General features: G+C 37.2%; 2 protein-coding genes across 9 annotated transcripts in view; one reads left to right on the top strand and one right to left on the bottom strand.

The window, feature by feature from the left end:
• The first annotated feature begins 1,092 nt into the window (after positions 1-1,092).
• On the top strand, positions 1,093-8,937 carry LOC146001602 (uncharacterized). Its single transcript, XM_083139169.1, has 2 exons — positions 1,093-4,776; positions 7,710-8,937. Exons 1-2 carry the CDS (start codon positions 1,093-1,095, stop codon positions 8,061-8,063), a joined length of 4,038 nt encoding a protein of 1,345 aa, XP_082995295.1. The 3' UTR covers positions 8,064-8,937.
• A 4,761-nt stretch (positions 8,938-13,698) lies between these two features.
• Positions 13,699-21,179, bottom strand: part of LOC145994074 (uncharacterized) — a 58,221-nt gene continuing 50,740 nt past the window's right edge. For 7 of the 8 annotated variants that reach the window (XM_083130168.1, XM_083130161.1, XM_083130171.1 and 4 more), the window contains 2 exons: positions 19,209-19,481; positions 13,699-16,397 (listed from right to left, as the gene is read on the bottom strand). In XM_083130168.1, the coding sequence (XP_082986294.1) occupies positions 16,108-16,397; positions 19,209-19,481 (563 nt within the window). In that variant the 3' untranslated portion in view covers positions 13,699-16,107. Of the gene's footprint in view, positions 16,398-19,201; positions 19,482-21,179 lie in introns of all 8 variants that reach the window. The other variant, XM_083130181.1, reaches the window with a different exon arrangement.

Raw genomic sequence — 21,179 nt, 5'->3', positions numbered from 1 at the left:
TCTTAACAATACTGGAAGTCTAGTTTATTATGTGCAAATGAGTGTGCCACCACGAAAGCATACAGTCTCTGTCTCTTGGCGAATCAAACGGCATGGGAAGAGGATAAGTCCAATTCATTGGCCAAAGGCCATGGTTGGAATAAAGGGGAGTGGCTAACCCATAAAAGGGTGAACTATTAGTAAACAACTTCAAGGTTCTCTGAAACAAGGAAAACCGTGATCTCATGATTTCCAAATATGGATAATTGCTCTAGGACTAAATATGGGAATCTGGTGATTACCCATCATGAGCTATTGAGGAAATGGACTTATGTACAAAGAGCCACTGAGATCGAAATGACTTTGAAAGGGTCACTGGTAAGCCAAAGGACAGGAAGACACTTTGCTATAACCCCCCCCCCCAATAAGGAACAGGGGCCAGTCCGGAGAAGTTGCTGCTTGACGCCAGACTGCACCAGAAAATACCTCTGAGTAAGGTAAATGGACTTCACTTTATTTTGTAACACCATTAAGCCTTGTTTCCATTATTATGAAAAAATATAAATATGCTGACCAAGGCAGTAATTTATTTTATTAAAATAATTTTAATAAAATAAATTACTGCCTTGGTCAGCATATTTATATTTTTTCACTTTATTTTGACTTAGCCTAAATCTTGGATAGTCTCCAGCAGAGATATTAGGGACTTAGCTAGTTTAGGATAGAAACATAGTAATACTCTATCAATGTAAGAACTCTGTTTAATAAACCATAAGATATATGATAGAGTGTTTTATAATTTTAAAGTCCTTAAGTATTGCAGCTACATACCCCATGTAACAACCCTCACGCACCAAAGGACCGTTACAACCTACAGTTTAAAGTGGAATCCGAACCACTATGTGCCTCCACCGGGTATCAAACTCGGGACTCCTAGATTACAGATTTATTTTAAAGGTCCTTTGGATATTTTTGAAAACATTGTGATGGAATTACTTTCTAGTTTGAGTTGAGTTGGTATTGTCATGATTAAAAAACTACAGGCCGAGTTCGGTCAGAAGTAAATTGAGTGCTTCTATTTCAGATAGATGCAAGAAAATTGAAGCAGTGGAAATGTCGCTTCAGGAAGTAAAGTTGGACCATAATCCAGAGAAGGAAGATGGTGATTTTGAAGAGAATGTCATGTCTGATCAGCTTGAGGATGCTGTCCATAACAATGCATCCCAAGACACAGATTCATTTGCCACCAAAGATACCAAAGTTGTAACTCTTGTGGCTAAAAACATGAACATAGAACAGGAAATGCAACAAGCAACTATATCTGACAGCAGTGATGAGAGGTCTTCTCTCACTGAATCTGAACTGATGGAAACCCCCGATATTAACGAAGCACCTACTTGTAATTTACTCAACATTTTTGAAAATGATAGTTTTTGTGATCTTAGTGTTGAGAAGCTACCATGTTGCGATGTTACCTCTGAAGATTGTCATGATGAGGAACTAACCAGTTATTTCAGTTTTTTTGAAAACGAACCAGAATTTTGTGGAGTGTGTGACCTGACAGAACAATTGTCTCTTCCAGAGGAAGTTGGGCCAGACAGTATTTCTGTAGCTAGCCTTTGCGATGGTGTAGCCTTTCCACCAACTCAGTATGAAGCAGAACAGAGATTGGACATGTTTTTTGATGCTGAAGATGTGAACAATGTTGTGCCAGAGTATGGCGAAGAGGATTTTGCTGTGTGTAATAAAGACGTGTTCCTTGGATGTAGCCCATCTACCTTGTCTGAGACATTCCATGATGTAGATTCTAGTGCAGAAAATATTGCTTTAGATGAGCTCACCCCTTCAATAGCAGTGTTACCAGATGTGGTCAGCAGTTTTGTAAGTGAAAATAACACCCAAAGCACAACTTCATCATGCACAACAGCAGACCCAGATTGGAATCAAGATGACACATCTCCCAGCCGACACTTCCAGCACATAAATACTGCCACTATTGAGTACTTAAGTAAGTATCTTCAGATGATAATGGGGGAAGACAGTGATCTGCAAACCAACGATGAACAAAGGAATAGTAATTCAGAAATGAAGACTGAAGAAAATGAACAAACTCATGACGTTCCCATAAAAACCTCATCAGCTATTACTGATCAATCTGATGTGTCAACTTTTAACACCGAAAATGAAGCTGAAGCAACATGTTTGGAGGCTGTTAGTGCAGATAACTTTGAAACAGCTGAACACGATGAGGCATACCAACAGATAAAAGCTAGTAGCCTTGTACAGATGGAAGCCATGGAGATGAACACTCAACTCCAGAACTATGAGGATGGCTTTGTTGATAATGTTACTGGAACTAAGTTAAAGGACAGTAACTTGTGTACAACAGACGGTTTGGGAAGTGATCAATATGAAATAGCTTCATACGTAGCCCAGTACTTTGACCATCTTATTTCATCTGTTGAGCATAATGATACTAACTTGGGCAAGGAAACTGAAAACGGAAACAAAGATGATCGTCAGACTAGTGATTACTCATCAGATAATACTGACTCTCCTAGAGCACAAGTCTCCGCATGTGAGAATAGAACAGATTATATCCCTTTTTCACGTGTTCTTGAAATCCTCAGTCAGTTTAAATTTCCAAAGCCTCTTGATGAAATTCCTGAACAAGAGCTTGCTTCTACTTCCAATCAGATATCTGTACCTTGCAACTCAGTACTTGAGAGCAGTAATGTTATCAAAACACAGGAATTTGGAGATGGCACAGAGGGACAAGATGCTGCTTCATCAGAAATGTCAGAAAATCAAATCTTCAGTCACTTAGATTTTTTGAAACCTTCTGATGAGCAGGTGAATGATGCAACAGATCGTTCTGATAACTCTTTTTTTCAGCCTGAGAATGGACAAAGTGGTATCGTAAGCAATTACAGTGCCGAAGAAGAATCCAGGGAAAATGAAAAGTTGGATCAAATCCATGAATATGAGTCGGGAACCATTGACGGTCAACGTAAAGAGGACTTGAAGGAAAATAATACTTGTGAATATGTACAGGATGTGAAACCTTCACAGGAAGCACTAAACGAGGAATCAGTGTGCAATGATGTTCAGAAGATAGGAAATGAGAGTGAAGAAAAAATGACTGTTGCAAATGATTCCAAGACTGAGAAAACAGATGTACAAGATTCCAAAGTACAGCTAACCACAATTGAAGCAGAAAATCACACGTCTCCAGACTTACGTGTTCATAATGATCCAAAGAGTCCTGGTGAAGAAGCCAACCTTGCAGATAAAGTTTGTTCAGAAATAAATACTGTTAGCATTGGTGAATTAAAGACGACAGAGATTAATGCAGCAGCCAATGGTGTCGATAAAGAAGAAGATGCAGCAGATATATCTGGTGAAGATACACTTACGCAGGTGGCTGACAACAATGAAAGCAGTGTGATCAAAGCAAATGAAATGGAGCTTGCAGAGAGCGAGGGGGAAATGAATGAGTCCAAAGTAAATGGAGACACAGATAATGCTGAAAGTATGAAAGTTGAGGGTAATGAAGAAATGAATTTACGTGCAGAGCTGGAAAAGTTGGAGAGTCCATTCTGTTGGATACCCAAATCTGGTGCGAGAGGTGCAAATTACAGCGTGCCATTAATTGATCATTTGATTGCAAAGGAGAAGGAATTCGAGCATGCAGAGACGAACGTATTCAGGGAAATGGTGGTTTATCTAGTTCTAGCTTACGAACACAGCCTTATTGAAAGGCACCAAGATGCCATTAATGATCTTTCACACTGCAATGAACTTCTTTCCAAGTATGACACTTCCATGGGTCAATTGCAGGCACTGGAGCACGTCATCAATGCAAGTTTAGCCCATGTGGTGTACAAGATGGGCTTGTACAAAGAAACGGAATCCCTTATCAAAGTGAAGGTCAGCTACGATGATATGAATAACAAGAACAAGGCGATGATCTGCGCAATGAAGGCTTGCGTTCTGATGGAATATAGCTACTTAGGGAACAAGTTCAGTTTGCCTTTCATGAAGAATGCTCTCGATTTAGATCCAGACAATTGGGAATGGAATCTTTACTATGGGAAATTGCTTGGTCGCTTGCGCAAGGTTGAGGATCACAATGCTCCTACATCACTCGAGCAACTAGCTGTTCTGGAACATGCCATTCAACTGTCTAAAAACCCTTCGTGCTTGATGCACTTGGCTGAAACATATAAAAATATACACTTTTATTTAACAAGGCAAGAAGAAATGGGGCAGCCATCAGAGATTGAATATCCAGAAATGGATTTTCTGTTGGGGGCTCATAATTTGTACAAAGAAGCAGTGGAACTGGATAAATATTGCCCTTACGTCAACGCCCGTTGTGCTAAAGGTTTGTGGAACCTCCCCCAGCCTCACAAAGATATGGATCTTGCTGAAGAATGTATAATGAACGCTCTGAAGCTTGCGCCAGAAAACAGCCTTGTGAATCACTATGCTGGACTGTTCTATGATATAAAGAGAGATTTTGATAAAGCATTAGCTTGTCTAGAGAAAGCTATTAGGAAGACTAACTATCCGGCAGAGTTAACTTACATGACGCTGAAGTTCAAGATGGATTCCTACTACAGCCCACTGTTCCACCTCGACCAAATGTTTGATAAGTATGAAGAGCGTCCATACAAGGTGCAGACGTTGTGCCACAGAGGATTCTATTTCTACCATATGGAGAAGAATGTGGAAGCAGCTTTGAGGGAATGGACCAAAGCAATTCAGTTAGATCCAGGAAACCCATCGTTCAAGGTAAGCAAAATGTTTCATTTGATTATTCCAGCAATCCTTTTATAATTTGTTACATACTAATATTCTTCAGTTTGAATTTTTGTTTTAAGCCCACTTTATGCACAGATAGGCTAATTGGGACTGAATCTACATCTAACTACTGTGTATCAAACCTGGGACTCCTTGATTACAGAGCAATGCTGTTACTAATATGCCATTTGGGAGGCCCCTAAAAGCAGTGTTTTGCAGTGGCAGTTTCTTTTTTCCAGTAACAGTAACTATAACTAGTTACTTTTTGAAATGGATAACTGTGACTCTGATACTTTTTGTGGTAAGGAGTCAAAATTAATAGTTACTTTTATATGATCACCATCTATACATTTCAATAGTAACAAAGAAATTAAGGTTTGCTAAAATAATATGTTAATCTTGTTTAGAATTATGAACAAATGTATTGCATGATATAATTTTTTCAAGTATAAAACTTATAATTTAATGAAAATTAATGATAATTGTAGATGACAATCAGTGAAACAGAATAGCCTGCTTGTAGTTCATTTATACGAGTATGGTGCATTCTATGAGTTATATCGTAATAGGATAAAGCAACTGTAAAAGTAAATTACTTTTAAAAATAACTTTCTATATAGTTTAGAAAATAATTGGTTCAAATAAAGCAAAGTATTTTAATACTATGGTTTTCATGAAGATGAAATTAAAGTGCGTAATTCCTAATAATTATGCCATGTAATAACAACACAATGATGGTCCAAGGAAAAGTACTTTAGAAGGGACTAATTTTACTCCGGTACCTCCCGTTGCCATTGTATCATGCTGACAGAGTTAGCTAGCTCTCTCTCTCTCTCTCTCTCTCTCTCTCTCTCTCTCTCTCTCTTCCTCTCTCTCTCTCCCCCCTTTTCCTTCTCCTCCTCTCTCTTTATTTCTTCTTTACGTCTCTTCTTCTTCATCCTTACCAGTGACTTAATCTCCATTTTACTGTACTTACCACCAGTAAGCTAACTTTTTTCATACATTTAGCTTTATTGGTAATTTGCTAATTACATGCAAACTATTAAAGGCAAGCTTCTGAACCACAATGTAAGTAAATTATTAGAAGAACTTAAAGACTGAGCTGTAGGGAAAGTAGGCAAGTGCCAATCATACATCCTGCAAACAACTTTGGTGGGAAGAAATGTTTTTGTACCTGCTTTCTGTGCCACATTTGGCTGAGGCAGTGTTGCTACATGAAGGAGAATTTCCCTTGGTGCAGGGAAATCCAGGTCCAGTTTTAGGTAAAGCTAGAAACTATGAAAAATAGAAATTGCCAGAAAATTTGAAGTTGTCAGACTTCAGTTTTTGTTCTACTTCCATGCCCACATTGGTGTTTTATTTCTGTTTTATCTACTTCACCTAGGTGAGGTGTATAATAAATATACAGTATGCAATAAATAATAATTTTTGCGGTAAACTATATCCAATGTTCAGAATATTATTTGGACAGTGATTGGTTCCTCTGTAGTGATGGATTAAACTTAACAAAAGTTTGTGGCACAACAGCCCTTTGAGGGCAAAGGTCTACCAGGCATCTGACATTTGGTCAAGATGTTGGGTCCCTGGTCTCAGGCATGTAGCCAGGGAGAGGGCTAAGGGGGCTGAAGCTCTCCTGAAATCCTACAAATATCTAATTTAAATAGTGTAATGTGGTATTTAATTTTATTTCCTTAGCAGGATTAAACATTAGATCAAAAAAGTTTACTGTATAGTAGAGGAGCAACCAGGTTGTATTTTTATATTATACCATTTAATCCAAAGAATAAATGGATCCACAGTTCTCAAAATGTATAGTTTTCTTTGTGAGAGATCATACAATATAAACTTCATGAGTAAAAATCTGGTCCTAACTTTTAAAGCCTTTTCATTTAACAATGTGTAAAAGTTAATAACAAAATACAATAACTATGAATTTCCATACACTTACTTACTGTACAATATGTAAGAAAAATGATGGATATTCGCTCATACGCTGGATCGAGTAGCAAAGTCTTTCTATTCATATAATGAAAATAATAAATTTGGATTAAATGTGGTTTATTTTTAATAACTTATAATATTTATTATTGTAAAATGACAATTATAAACGTGGCAATAATTATTATTGTCATTCTTATTTCCACTAATCAAGTTTTATCAGTGCCTGCCCCCCTTTACAAATATTTTTGGGGACACCTGTGTTGATAAAGGATGAGCCCCCTGCAAGAAAATCCTGGCTACGGGCCTGCCTTTTTTAGTAGCTTTCGAGACTAAAGACTTGCTGCATTTTCTTTCAAATAACTCCTCAGTTGCCACAACTGAATCAGAACCAAAATTTTGGAGATCCTTGGGGATCAATCCTAGGACTGCTTGCACTAAAGGCAAGAGTGCCAACATAGCAGCTCCCTCCCAAGGATCCAGCCGACATCTGTGGTGAAGTGGTTAGCACAGCATGTTACAATGCTAAGATTGATTGATTGATTGATTGATTTAGTTTATTTTACTTCGCGTTTTGTGCCTCTTGGCTAATTTGCGAAGATGGGGATGAGTGATGAAATGATGAAATTGAAGAATGGACATTCACAAACAACTAAGCCCGAGCGGGATTACGTTGACAATGTGAAGTCATAGGTAAAAACCAAATATCATATCATCACTCATCTTTACTGTCGCGAATAGCCAAAGTTACAGAAACAAGATGCCAAATAACAAGAATCAAACCTACCATGTCCATAATAACTTAACAGATCGTACATGCAACATCTTCACATAACATGCATATTGAGCATAAATGCTTTTACGTAAAAAACCAAGGTTGGAAAGTTATCACTTGTGTGCAAGAAAAATATTTCTGGTCATGCAGTGGTACTTGATATTTTTATTATTGTGTGCCACATGCTGAAACACCTTAATTTCCTTTACAGAGATACGGCAATGTTTTCAATGTTAGGACCTCGGTAAACATATACACGATCATGGAGGAAGAGATTTCGAAAATGTTGGAGAAGGTTCATCATCCAGAGAACAGAAAGTACCTACTGGACATTCTACGCCTGGTTCATAAGAGCCAGCCCAAGAAGCATTACAAGCAGAAGCGACATTATCATTACTACAGAGATGGCACCGAACGGGATCAAAACAAATTCAGAGAAAGATTCCCCAAGTCCCAGGATACGTCAAGGTGCAGTCCGGAAGAGAACGTCAGCAACCCTAATAGAGAGCAATGCAGTAAAAATCATTGCAAAGATGAAACCCCAGCAAATGAGGAAAAAAAGTAATTATGAGTATTTGTAATTCTCACAAATTTCTTTGAAGATGCTACAGGGTAGCGTGTGATAGAATGTATACCACATTGTTGTTCAGTTCCATTTTTAAGTTAATGTTAATGCAATACTTCCCAAACTTACTGTTAAATGTAAACCAGACTACATTTCTTACTTTGTTTGTTTAGTTATTATCATTGTAAACCATACACGGACTAGTCATTGCATTGTTGCAGGTTTTAACGCTTTAGTTGATATTTCAAGAATTTCAAAATGTAAAGAACAGTATGGCATGTATATGCATGTTGTTGGGTAAGTATATAGTATTTCATATTTAATTCGTGTTTCGTATAATATCTGCATTATACTTTGAATATTTGTTTATGTCTCTCTTGTTCCTGTATGTGTTAGTCACATTTGCATATCATAGTATGTAGAAATATATGCATACTCAGTTGAGCATACATCATACATAAGTTTAATTTGTTCTCTCAAACTTATTTTTTACGTTGACAATGTGAAGTCATAGGTAAAAACCAAATATAGGACATATTTTTGTGAAAATTAATTAATGGCTGTGTATATTTTAGTTCCTAACGAGAAGTTTGTGCTCGTGATTGTATTGTAGGAATATTCGAAGTAGCAGAGTGCTTCGTACTGCATTTCTTTAAAATAGTCTTAAAAGAGTTGCTATTTTTAAAAATGTATAGTCGTTGCATATTGTGTTGGTTTATTTTTGTCATTGAGTTTATTTTCGATTCACTTTGTGTGCTGTGCATTTCATTTCCCATTGTGTTTGTATAAGGAGTGATATTTTTAGTTTGCATCCCAAGTAACTAAAAGTGGTTGGGCCAACCATACTGAAAATGGTTGGCCAACGGTTGGCCAATGGTAATTTTGGCCGTGGTTCCAATGTTGGGTCAACGTGTGGTTTTTATGTTGGGTCCTTAGTTTTCACGTACTGAAAACTAAGGAATGGATAGGTTCGTTTTCTGATATATACATAATTTATTGTGAGGCCAAATGTAAACAATAGTTCAAGTTATTTATAAAAATAAAAAATAAAAATACACAGCACTTTCTCAGTCATATGGTATCATTGTTTTCAAGGCACCGTACCTTCAAGTGGTAGCACAAAAGCTTCTACAGTATACTTACTTTTCCATCTTTCATGGAATTTAGTCTGCACATAACATTGCTTAACCACCTTCACAATAATACCTGTAAGAATGTTCTTGTTCTACTACAGCAAAAAAGACAAACAATAAGCAATTCCCAACGCATCTTTCATCCATGGTGGCTGACAAAGGACTGGTGAGTGACCGCAAGTTAAAAATAGCTTCTACTTTCATTAAAAATATATTATATTTCCAGTATGTGCTGTGACTGAAATATTCGAAAGAAACACTGTTACATGTCACTTATTTTACACTCTAGAATTTTTAGCATTAAAAGGTTGTTTATAAAACTGATTTTGACTCACGTTTCCATGGTTGGGCAAACGTTGGCAACCACCGTCGGCCCAACGTAAGACCAACGTCAATTTGCCAACCAATGTAAAGCCAACCTTTCCCACGTAAAAACTGACATTGACCCAACAGTGGTGGTTACTTGGGATATTTCAAAGTTACAGTCTTTAGTTTGCATGTTTCAAAAGGAGTACATTTTTGTTCATTAAAAGTGAAGTTACATTCATATAGCTTGTGTGTTTAGCAACTATATAGTATTATAGTCTTACTTTCTGTTACATGTGTACACAGTTGCTTTACATCTGTTTTTGCATTATAAGAAAGTGAAATATAGCAGAATGCTAATATGTTTCATAATATATGTAAACACACACACATATTCCATAATGTTGATTTTTGTGATTTTTCTTGATCTCATATTTGCAATTTCTATCCAGTAAGGTAACCCAAGTGATTTTTCATAATTGTTTTGAACTATTGTACAAAACATGTGCCAGTTTCATGGATTATCTATAGATAACAAACATTTTTTAAAATCACTTTTATAATTCCAGTTCTAAATTTACAAGTTTTTAATTAATATAATTGCTCAATATTATATTATAACTCTTTTATTATTTTTGTGTGACAATTAGTCCATTTTTAGATTTTTATGTAGGATTTGGTTTCAATAAAACAAAGTGTGATTCCGAACTTCATTTTTGTGTCATTTGTAAAAGATGCATGACACAGATGATCGTCCTTCATTATGTTTGAATTTTGGATTACTGTTCTCATGCAAAGTAGGTATGGCTTATAGGAGTAAGTCATATTAATCCATGTCTTAAATTTGCTGTCATGAAAGCCATATTTATGTAAACATATTTTCTGAGCATTTAGTCAGGGCATAGCATGTAACCTCTAATATTTTATAAGTATGAACCGTTTATTAAAGGTTTGCATTTTCCTTTTTTTTTTCACATATATGACTCAGCCAGTGCATTCGTAAAAATGGTTTGCATATATATATATATATATATATATATATATATATATATATATATATTTCTACATATTTAAAATAGCAATGAGAAAATGGGGTATGTATCATAAAGTTGCATAACTTTCATCAGATTTTTCATATATTTCAAAAAAATAAATGTTATTTAGATAATTTTATCTACAAAATCTATCCCAAGGAATGCAACACAAAAATTAAAAACTCTGCTCGAAGATTTTGACCCTTTCTAGTGTCATCTTGAGGGAGAGACATCTGCAGGTTGGGAGAGGAACTTCGAAAGCTTGGAGCTGAGTTTTTAATTTTTGGTCCATATTTTACAGTTTTTTGGCTACAAGTTAAGTCATATTTTACCACAGTTACGTACGTGGTGTAAGGAGTTTTCTAAAATTCAAAATGTATAATTTTAATATCAACAAAGCTTAATACCATATACTAATGAATGTTCCTTGGAAACCTAGAGATACACCACTAATTCTAAATTACAAATTTGAAGTGATAGTTCTTATTTTTATTACTAGTTCATTCAGACTGATATGATGTTCCTACATGCTATTATGCTTACAATTCTTACTCTGTATGAGCAAAGTTGAGGAGAAACTTGAAATTCGTTCAAGAACAACATCCTGGGAAATATTTTTATTATTATGCTTTTAAGAAGTTTAGTCAGATTGTAGCTCTTTTTATGTACAATGTGTCAAATTTGAAACTTGTAATATTTCACACCAATAAATACATTTCTCAAGAATATCTGCTAATAGTTTTTCTTGAAGACAATTATTAAATCTGCAATTTTTTTTGTTAGTGAAATTTCTGTTATGTTTGTACATTTTGCAATCTTTTCTTACCACAGGAAACAATAATTAAAAAAACCAAACACAAAACAAAAGTCCCACCATTTTCCATATAACATGAGTGAAGACTTTAAAACTTTGCAAACTATTAGTTTATCTTTATTTCTTGTATTTATCATGAATCTGAAGACATGGATAAATAATAGAAAACAAACATCTGAACATATCGTTCTTTTGTACTTTGCTCTGTTTATGTTTGTTAGTTCCATTGAGATATAATGTATGATATTGCCAGCATGCAGATATAGGCTTAGAGCCTGAAGCAGCAATCTCTGCTGTTGCGCAGATACCAATTTTCGTTTCATCTCCCTCTCTCTTAGCATCACATGTTCTACCCTGCTCGTCAACTTTCGACATTGTTGCCAATTTGTCATTCCATTTCTGGACACACTCGCGCAAACATCATTGAAAACAGTTGAATAGCACTCCAGCTCGCGGTTCACACCGTTCGGCAGGGACGGTAATGTGGCAATATAGCATGGCATAGTGGTTACTTCTTTTATACAGTGCATGTTCATGGACTAGCTAGTAACTAGTGTTGCCAACTGTAAATATGAAGCACTATTTCTGTTACGGAAGGAGAAAGGCAAGATGACGGTGAATTTTGTTGGATTCTAAACACCATATTTTTATTTTAAGTATTTGACTGATTTGACATTGTGCGCGTGTATTGCGTGTGTGTAAGTGAAAGTGCATGTGTTTGGTTAGTGAACTTTAAATTCCATAATGCCGCGGTGGCTCAGTCGGTAACACGTCTGACTACCATGCTAAAGGTCCAGGGTTCGATCCCTGGCCGGTTCAAATCCGGGAACTTTTCTAACGGTGGAAGCGGCCCCGGTGCCCACCCAGCATCGAATAACATGGGTACCTGGGGGAAACCCTGGGGGGTAAAGGCGGTCAGGGGGCGTGATGCTGATCACATAACCCCCACTCACGACCGGATCAAGAAAGTGTGGGGCGTTACCCCCACACCCCCTATATGCCTTAATGGCATGGTGCTATGCACAGGGGAACACTTTACCTTTTTTTACCTCCTGTACTATTGTTCATATTTCATCACTTTAGAATTGCTCGAAAGAAATAAATTATGTGGATGCATGAGCATTTGAACCCTCGTCTCCGACACCGGCACGTGTTCTTGTAGGAATTGTATGATAAAAGCTGTTATTTTTTCGGCTTAATGCGATGCATGTTGGTTTTTTGTTTTAAAATAGGCATTTTTTGATTGATGACAAGTTCATAACAAAAGAAAAAGCCACGGGGCTTATCGTCTGGTGGCAATATATATACTTCTTATTCTTGTTGCTGAAGCCGGCATCATTTGTAAATATACAACAAAGACAGCCGATTGTCGGCGATCACAGAAAGGCAATAATACTGCTTAAGAAGGAGTGTTTGTGGTCCAATTGTCGCTGTTTTAACACGTTTGCAAGTTATACTGTTCTACAAATATTCACTTTTTTCTGTTACAGAAAGGAACATGAATACGAATTTCATTTTCTAAGATTGGCTCTTAATTTGAGTTACGGCATAATTCATGTTACCCATAAGCAATGCATTGGCTCTTATTTTCAAGATAGCATAATTCATGTTACATAACAATTAATCATAACCAATGTGGGCATAACTTAATAAATATATTAATTAAGAGGGCCTGCAAAAGGAGGCCAGGGGTGCACTTGGGCAGAATAAATACAATTCAAATTTTGAAATTAAAGCGTGAAAACATAGATGAGAGATGACGTGAAAGACGGATGCAAATTAACTTAATGCTGATGCTTTAATGATAATTTTCTTAACTGGGGAAAAGCATAACTTTGTTTCCTCCACTTTAAACACTTCTGTATTCAGCATCCTCATATTAGTAAAGATTGGGTACTCTCATTTCTGTAACATAACTTGTGTAGAACAGTGTTATTATTTTCAAACCAGTGGTAGTGCCAGTCGTGCATCACATCTCGTTGCAGTTCCAGTAGCAGTGTGGATGGGCTTATTGGGAGTGTACAGTTAAAATGCCACCAGGTTCATTAATGCAACGGAAAAATAATAAATTGTTTAATTTTATTTGAAATCACTATGAAGAAGTCTTCTTTGGATCATTTTGAGTAATTTTATGCAAGGATTAGTCCACATTTATCGGTTTTAGTCCATATGTATGTACATATAAAGCCACTTATTAGCATATATAAATCCCAGCCCTCATAATGCATGGCGTTTAAAACTCGATGTTAGATAGAGCTGAGTTCTCTAATTTCCTTGTTCTACGAACAGCTGTGCCTCGGTGCACTGTAGCGATTTTTCTGTCGAGCAGATTAGCAACACTGGTTCTACTGCGACGAATCACGACAGAAATATCTGGGTTTGACTATACCAAGCAAGATATTTTAAGGGAATAATTCAAAGATTTTTATTAATTGTTATTATTTTATTAAGAATTAATATGTTCAGTTCAATGTTACTTTGTGAAGCACTTTTACTAATACATTATTTTATTATTAATTTGTTATCCTATACCAGAGCCAAGCTATCTCCCGACACCCATTCACAGAGCAGAACGGTAATGTATTACAAAATCCTGTTTCCCTGCTGGTTGCTTGTTGCACAAACAGGTAGGCAACAGTAGGCTTAATAAGCTGTTTGGCTGCAAGTTTCTTTGTAGGTAAAAGCAGCAACAGGGGGTCACTGCCAGAAAGGTGGGTACTGCACTGGAAGAACGCTCGACTCTTAATACAGTATTTCAAACACTTATTAACGAATATGACATTTACAAACTTTACAAAGATGAAATTATAAAGTTTTGAAATGTTGGTAAACAAGTATTTGAATCAAGACCTGTATTTGTGAGGAAATTGATATGTGGAGTGAGAAAGTGCCAGAGGGATAGACGGAACTATGGAAAAATAAAGCATTCTGAAATATTTTCCATTGAAACAAACTACCTGTCTAATAATATGCACGTGTACACTGAGAGAGAATTAATGCTCCATGAAAGTTAAATATGCAGATTTTTTTTTCTTTTAACTTCTACTTTAAAGGTTTGCCTGATGAAGGGAAAAGTAATATCTCAGACATTATAGCAGTTAGATATGAAATGAAAGTGCCTTCCCTCCAAAGATGAGTATATGCCTTAATCAAAATAATGAAGGTCACTTGATATAAATATCCTGCACCGTGGGTGTGAGATCTTAAGACATGCTTTGCTTTGGGCTTTAGCTACACAATGCATACAGGTTTGAATCTACTGGGTGAAGCGTAACAACTTTTCTCCTGAGATTTCAACCTGACTGGTGGACAACCACCATCGTGAGGATTTTGGGGAGCTACGAATGAGTAGCGTAACGTGGTCATGGAAACCTACAACAACGACTGGTGATTCGTCATGCTGACCACACGGCACCCTGTAACTTGTTGGATGATTTCCCACCTCAGCAGGTGGGAGTGACGCCTGCAGTCGGTAGGTAGGTCCTAGCTCCCATGCAGCAGTGGTGCCAGGATTAATCATCTAGTGGTACTGAAGAGGGTGCACAACAGCTTGCCCTCACAGGCTGTTACGCCACAGGTTAATTAGTAGAAACCTCTAAAAAGTAGATACAGAATAAATTAAATAATAAGTGCAATGCCTTACCACGTATCACGGCATTGTATAATTTTTTCCTTCTGCACAGTTTGGATTAATTAAATTAAAATTCAAAACACATTTGCTACTAATTAAGGATGCAAAATTATTGTCTAACAGACATCAAGAGGAAATGGTCTCTGATAGATTTGTAAAACTGCAAAACCAAAATATGCTGGATACTTGCTTCACGTGTCAACACATTGCACAAAACCTGAATTCCAGGTGGCACTGGAAATGTAAACAATAAATTTCCCAACAAACTGGTGTAGTTTTGGGAAGTCCAATTCAAAAGTATCGTTTGGCTATCATAAACAGTGCGTCCTCTCGAGGCATTGCAGGTTGACAAGGACCAACATCATTGCAATTCACTCCCATGATGCATGGATTGAAAAGAGGATGACAGATCTAGGGTTTTGGGATGGGTTGGGATTGATCCTTTTACCAGATGCAGTGTCATTTCAAAAATTGAATATTCATCTTTTCTATTTTATCAAAGTGGATTTTAGGGTAGACAGCATCTGTCCTGTGTCTACTGGGAATAAGTGAATAATGTTATTTACAGCACATTGTGCTATAGCTCATATTTAAAGATATTAATGCTTATCTCTGTTACATGTTAACAATGACTGATTTCAGCAAAACTTAGAAACAAAATCGTGTGGATTCAAGTCTATGTTATCCTTTTGAAACTTCCTTCATCTTTGCAAACAAACATCCAATGAAGCAGGCCTAACACATATGTATTAAAATACTTGCTGTCACATGGATTCCAAGATAGTTAAGAGATGGAATTTTTCTTACAGTAATCATAAGAATTTATCCAACCTCTGAATATGGCATTATTTAAGGTATAGAAAAGTACTACCTAGTTTTTGTATTGTACGATGAAGCGATTGGTGGGAATTTCTTCTAAGTGTGGTTTCAACACTACTCCTAACTCCAAGTGTACATTTAACATTTAAAAACCACAAAATATCTCCCTTTGGATACAAAAATGAACACATTGTCTGTATTTTCCATTATTTTTTCTATCCTGCAGACAGCATAGACCTGGTTTGGCCATTATTTATGTTGTTGGCAAAGCAAAAATTCAATACAATCTGTATTACAATATTATTCTTCATGTGAGTTCTGATATATCACTACTGCTTTTATCCAACTGGTATAAAGATGAATACGTAGGTGGTTGATCCAGTTCTTCATAGGATGGTGGTTCTTCGTTGCTTAATGCATTGTCTGTAGTCTCTGCCACAGGTTCAATGTTTATCACAGTGTGTGACACTATTGGTCCTTGCACATGGGTTCTTTTTGTGGGATGAAAACATTCCCACACACCATAAAACAACAAGATTGTTCCACAAAAAAGGGTTCCAAGCATCACATAACCCCAAGGACCATATCTTGGAAGAACTGCAAGAAATGGTAAGAATTCAGTATTGTTTCCTGTTTTACAAGATACTAAGGAAGGAAGTTCAGGAGTCAATAGCAAAGTTTGCTTTAAGTTACTTCACATACAGATAGTCTAATTGGGATCAAGTTTAAAGCGGAATATGAACCACTGTTGTGGCCTACTTCTGTGACAGAATGGCTAACATTGCATGCTACAATGCCAGGGGTCAGGTTTGAAGTCTGGCGTGGTCATGGGTGTTCTTCATGAGTGTTCCTTCATCAATTTCATTGTATCATCACTCATCCTCATCTTCGCAATTAGCCAAAAGTGGCAGAAAAGTGACGCTAAGTAACAAAATTCAAAAAACACAGTTGTGCTTCCCTTGTGAATCAAACCTGGGCATTAACTACCGTCATGAAGGCTAAAAGTAAATTGCATAAAATTATTTGCATACTACATTAGAAATGAGATCAATGATTAAGATAAGATTGTTGGCTACTATTTTTATACACTTGCCTCGAGTGCTCTGAACTTCAGTTTGAAATGTACAATACGAGGGTCACTATTTATATTTTGAGCCTTGGCAACACTGATTGAAGTTAGACGTGATTTGACGTTTGCACGGAATCGTCTGGCATTATTGACCATAACGTACTTCAAATGTTTTGTCAATAGCTTCATTTGTGTTGTTTATGTTGCCTTGGAGATTGCGCAACAACAATAAAATGGAACATTTTCGTGTGATGATTTTTTACGATTTTCGACGTGGATTATCAAGACAAGAGTGCATCGATCAACTTACTTCCACATTTGGCGATGAAGCGCCATCCTTTGCCACTGTAAAACGCTGGTATAACGAATTTAATCGTGGCCGCCATTCGCTCACCGACGAGATTCACGAAGGTCGTCCAAAATCAGTTGTTGTTCAAGAAAACATTGATGCTGTGCAAAACCTAATACTGCAAGATTGTCATGTGACATACTGTGAGATTGAGGCAACCATAGGCATTAGTTCCACCAGCATATATCAAATATTACATGATCATTTAGCTGTGAGAAAGGTATGTTCTCGTTGGATCCCACACAATTTGACAAAAACTCAAAAAGAAAAAAGCCGCTCGCGTTAATTGGTGCAAACAAATGCTCAATAAATACAATCGTGGTGCTTCAAAAGACGTATATAAGATTGTAACAGGTGACGAATCATGGATATATGCATATGAGCCGGAACGTAAACAGCAGTCGACTGTATGGGTGTTTCAAGATGAACCCAATCCAACAAAAGTTGTTCGCGCTCGAAGCACATCAAAACAAATGGTTGCCTGTTTTTTCGGGAAAACTGGTCATGTGGCAACTGTGCCTTTAGAGGAACGTAGAACGGTCAACTCTGAATGGTACACAACAATTTGTTTGCCAGAGGTCTTCGGTCAAATACGGAAACCAAACAAATGCCGTCGGATCATTCTTCATCAAGACAATGCCAGCTGTCACACATCTCGTCTAACAACCGACTTTATGAACAGTCAAAAAATCGAATTGATGGGTCATCTGCCGTACAGTCCTGATTTGGCACCCAATGACTTCTTCTTGTTCCCGAATGTCAAGAATAAATTGCGTGGACAAGGATTTTCGTCGACGGAAGATGCCGTTGATGCGTTCAAAAACCATATTATGGAGGTGTCTCAAGAAGATTGGAAAAACTGCTTTGACAAATGGTTCGAACGAATGCAAAAGTGTATTGACCATAAAGGAGAATACTTCGAAAAACAATAAAGCAGTTTTCAATGCCAAATTCCTGTTTTTTCATTGTTAGGCTCAAAATATAAATAGTGACCCTCGTACTTAATGGATACACAAAAATAAAATGTGGATTGTACTTGTTGCAGCAAGTATATAGTGGGACGACAATCAAAAGAACCCGCTCTGAACCACCGTGTCCTATGCACTATTCTTTTTGCACATGGAGGGGAGTGATAGAGTGGAGCAGGCTTCCCCGTGGCCCAAGCTGAATGATTGGAGGGGAAAATGTATGAAGCCTTCTGGCCAAAGGCTCCTTTGTTTGTGGTCCCACTATAGTAGAATTAACATATTTTTATTTTCTTACTGAAAAATTTATTGAAAATTGTTGCTCAACTAGGAATGAAATCTGGATCTTTTGCATTGTATTGCGATGCTCTTAACAAGCTTAACATGCTTCACCCCTTTCTACCTGTTATGCATTTTTGGAGGTAAGACCTGAATGAAGCACAAAAACGGTAGTCATCATCAAAGAGAGTACCACAGAAGGTACTTCGATTTCATTTTCCACATGAAATGGGTGTTTGATAGAGAGATGCATAGTATTACAAAGCAAATTGCCAATCACTATGTTTATTCTCTTTCTTTTACATAGTGAAAACTCCAAGTATTGAAACAAAATGTCAAACAAGCTTCTGACAACCTCTGCACCTGTATACATAAAAATCCATTTCCTAAAAATGCATATGATGTAAGATTAATTTAATGAAAATAATCATGGGCACTTTGCCGAGCAATATTTGTACATACATCTAGATGATAACTGAGATCTTGTCTCTTATTGCCCACTTTCGTGTCAGTGTGGTTAGCACAACACACTATGATGCCAAAGGTTCTGGGTTCAAATCTCACCCTCGGCCAGATTGTTTTTTGGTAGTGTCCCTTCATCAATTTCACCACATCATCACTCATCTTCATCTTTGGAGTTAGCCAAAAGTGGCAGAAAAGTGAAGTAAAATAAACCAAATCAATCAATCATCATCATTATTAGTCAAAAGTGACAGAAAAGCAAGTAGATCAAACTCACCTCTTACTTGCTCTGATTTCCACATCTTGGGCATCAGACTGCTTTGCTGTCACATTCATTGCTGATTGTTTAATAAATTCTACCCAGAGAGATGATTTGACATCAGGAACTTTCCTGTCTTGAATATGAATGTATGGCTTATTTACGCACCTCACACTGTCTTCATCGTTTTCAGTGCCAGGGCAATTATGGTATCCATCACATGCTAGGTCAAACCATACACATAGTGTAGAAATATCTGACGTGCAATTTATCATCTCTCTTCTTTGACATAATTGACCTGCAATAGTAAACAAACTTGTAAGACATGTATATGACAATCAATTTCCGAATAAGGGGTTGAGAATGTTGACAGTTATTAAACCATGGGAAACAACATAACGTTGTTGGCACAACGTAAGACCAACTTTCAATTTGTCAATCAACATAAATGCAACCTTTCTCACATAAAAACTCTAGGTAGCCCAATGGTTACTTGTGCCATATATATAATGTCTTACAATACAAAGGAATTTACTGGAATCTCCTCTTCCTTTGGAAATTTTACAAATACCACACTATATATACACACAGGGTGTTTTCGTGACCTTGATCCAAACTTGCAGGGTGGATGGAGACTGACCCAAGTACCAATATGAGATAAGGAACCTTGGTCCGGAAATGCACCATTAACAAGTTATGAGACAAAACTATTTGGGGCTTTATATGACAGTGGAATAAGACAGAGAGAGAGAAAGAATTGCTTTTGAATTTGAATTTGTCGGACATCTGTGTTTGTTTTACTTGCATGTCTGCACTGATTTTTTTTATTTCTATTATATCTACTTAATCTAGATGGTGTGCATAATAAATACACTATCTACCAAAATGTAATTGGGCACGTGTACAAAATGGTTGTCTGGTGGTGCGAACCCTGTTAGAACCTCGTGGAGACACCTTTTGCTGCTATAACAGCAGCCACCCTGTCAGGCATGCTCTCGACTAGTTTGTGGAGGACGTCCATTGGAATGTGTTGCCATTCCTCTTGCAAGATCTCACTCAGTTGGACAATGGAATTTGGCTGCATCTCCCGAGACCTCACCCGCCAGTCCAATGCCTCCCAAAGGTGTTCTATGGTATTGAGATGAGGACTCTGTGCAAGCCAGACCAATCAGTGAACATTGTTGTCGGCATACCACTGCATAGTAGCCTCCGAAACATGCCACCTAACATTGTCATCCTGGAAGTAACAGGGGTCCATTCCGTAAAAACGCCACAAGGTTGGGAACATTTCATTGTCTAGTATTGTACAGTATGCCTGTGACTTCATTGTGCCACGAACAACCACCAGTGGTCCCACTAAATGATACTAAATGATTCAAATTAGATACTAAATTAACCATAATCATACGTGCCCAATTACTTTTTGGTAGATAGTGTATATACAATAAATAAGAATTGTTACGGAATTTACAGAATACACCACTGTTCAGACAATTTTGAGACACAAAATAAGATAAACTAATGATTACAAGTAGAATTTTCAGCAAAAAATGCAGGTTCAACCAGAACTCGAACCTGGGTCTCTGGCACACCATGCAATTGCTCTACCACTGAGCAATTGTGCTGCCCTGGCTTTGGCTGATTTTTCACTGACGCTGTTTTAACTGTGTGGAATCGTCTCTGCTAGTGCTACCACAACGGGATCTGTTGCCTTTGAAACACTGTAGACATCGACGTTTCCTGGTTCCTCCCAGTATGCGGTAGCTCTAGTAGAGATGATTCCACACAGGTAAAACAGCAGCAGCGAAAAATCAGGTGAAGCCAGGTCGGATCGGTATCTCAGTGGTAGAGCAATGGCATGGTATGCCAGACCTGGGTTTGAGTCCTGGTCGAGCCTGCATTTTTCGCTGGAATTTACGTACACATAGTTCATCTCCTGTGTGTGCCTAATTTAATGAATAATAATAACAGGTTTTACAAAATTATAAGAACGTAT

Source organism: Lepisma saccharinum, chromosome 1, assembly GCF_977018435.1.
Source record: "Lepisma saccharinum chromosome 1, izLepSacc3.1, whole genome shotgun sequence".
NCBI classification, from domain to species: domain Eukaryota; kingdom Metazoa; phylum Arthropoda; class Insecta; order Zygentoma; family Lepismatidae; genus Lepisma; species Lepisma saccharinum.
The sequence above is the reverse complement of the archived record's forward strand: the minus strand, read 5'-3'. Positions and strand labels throughout refer to the sequence as shown.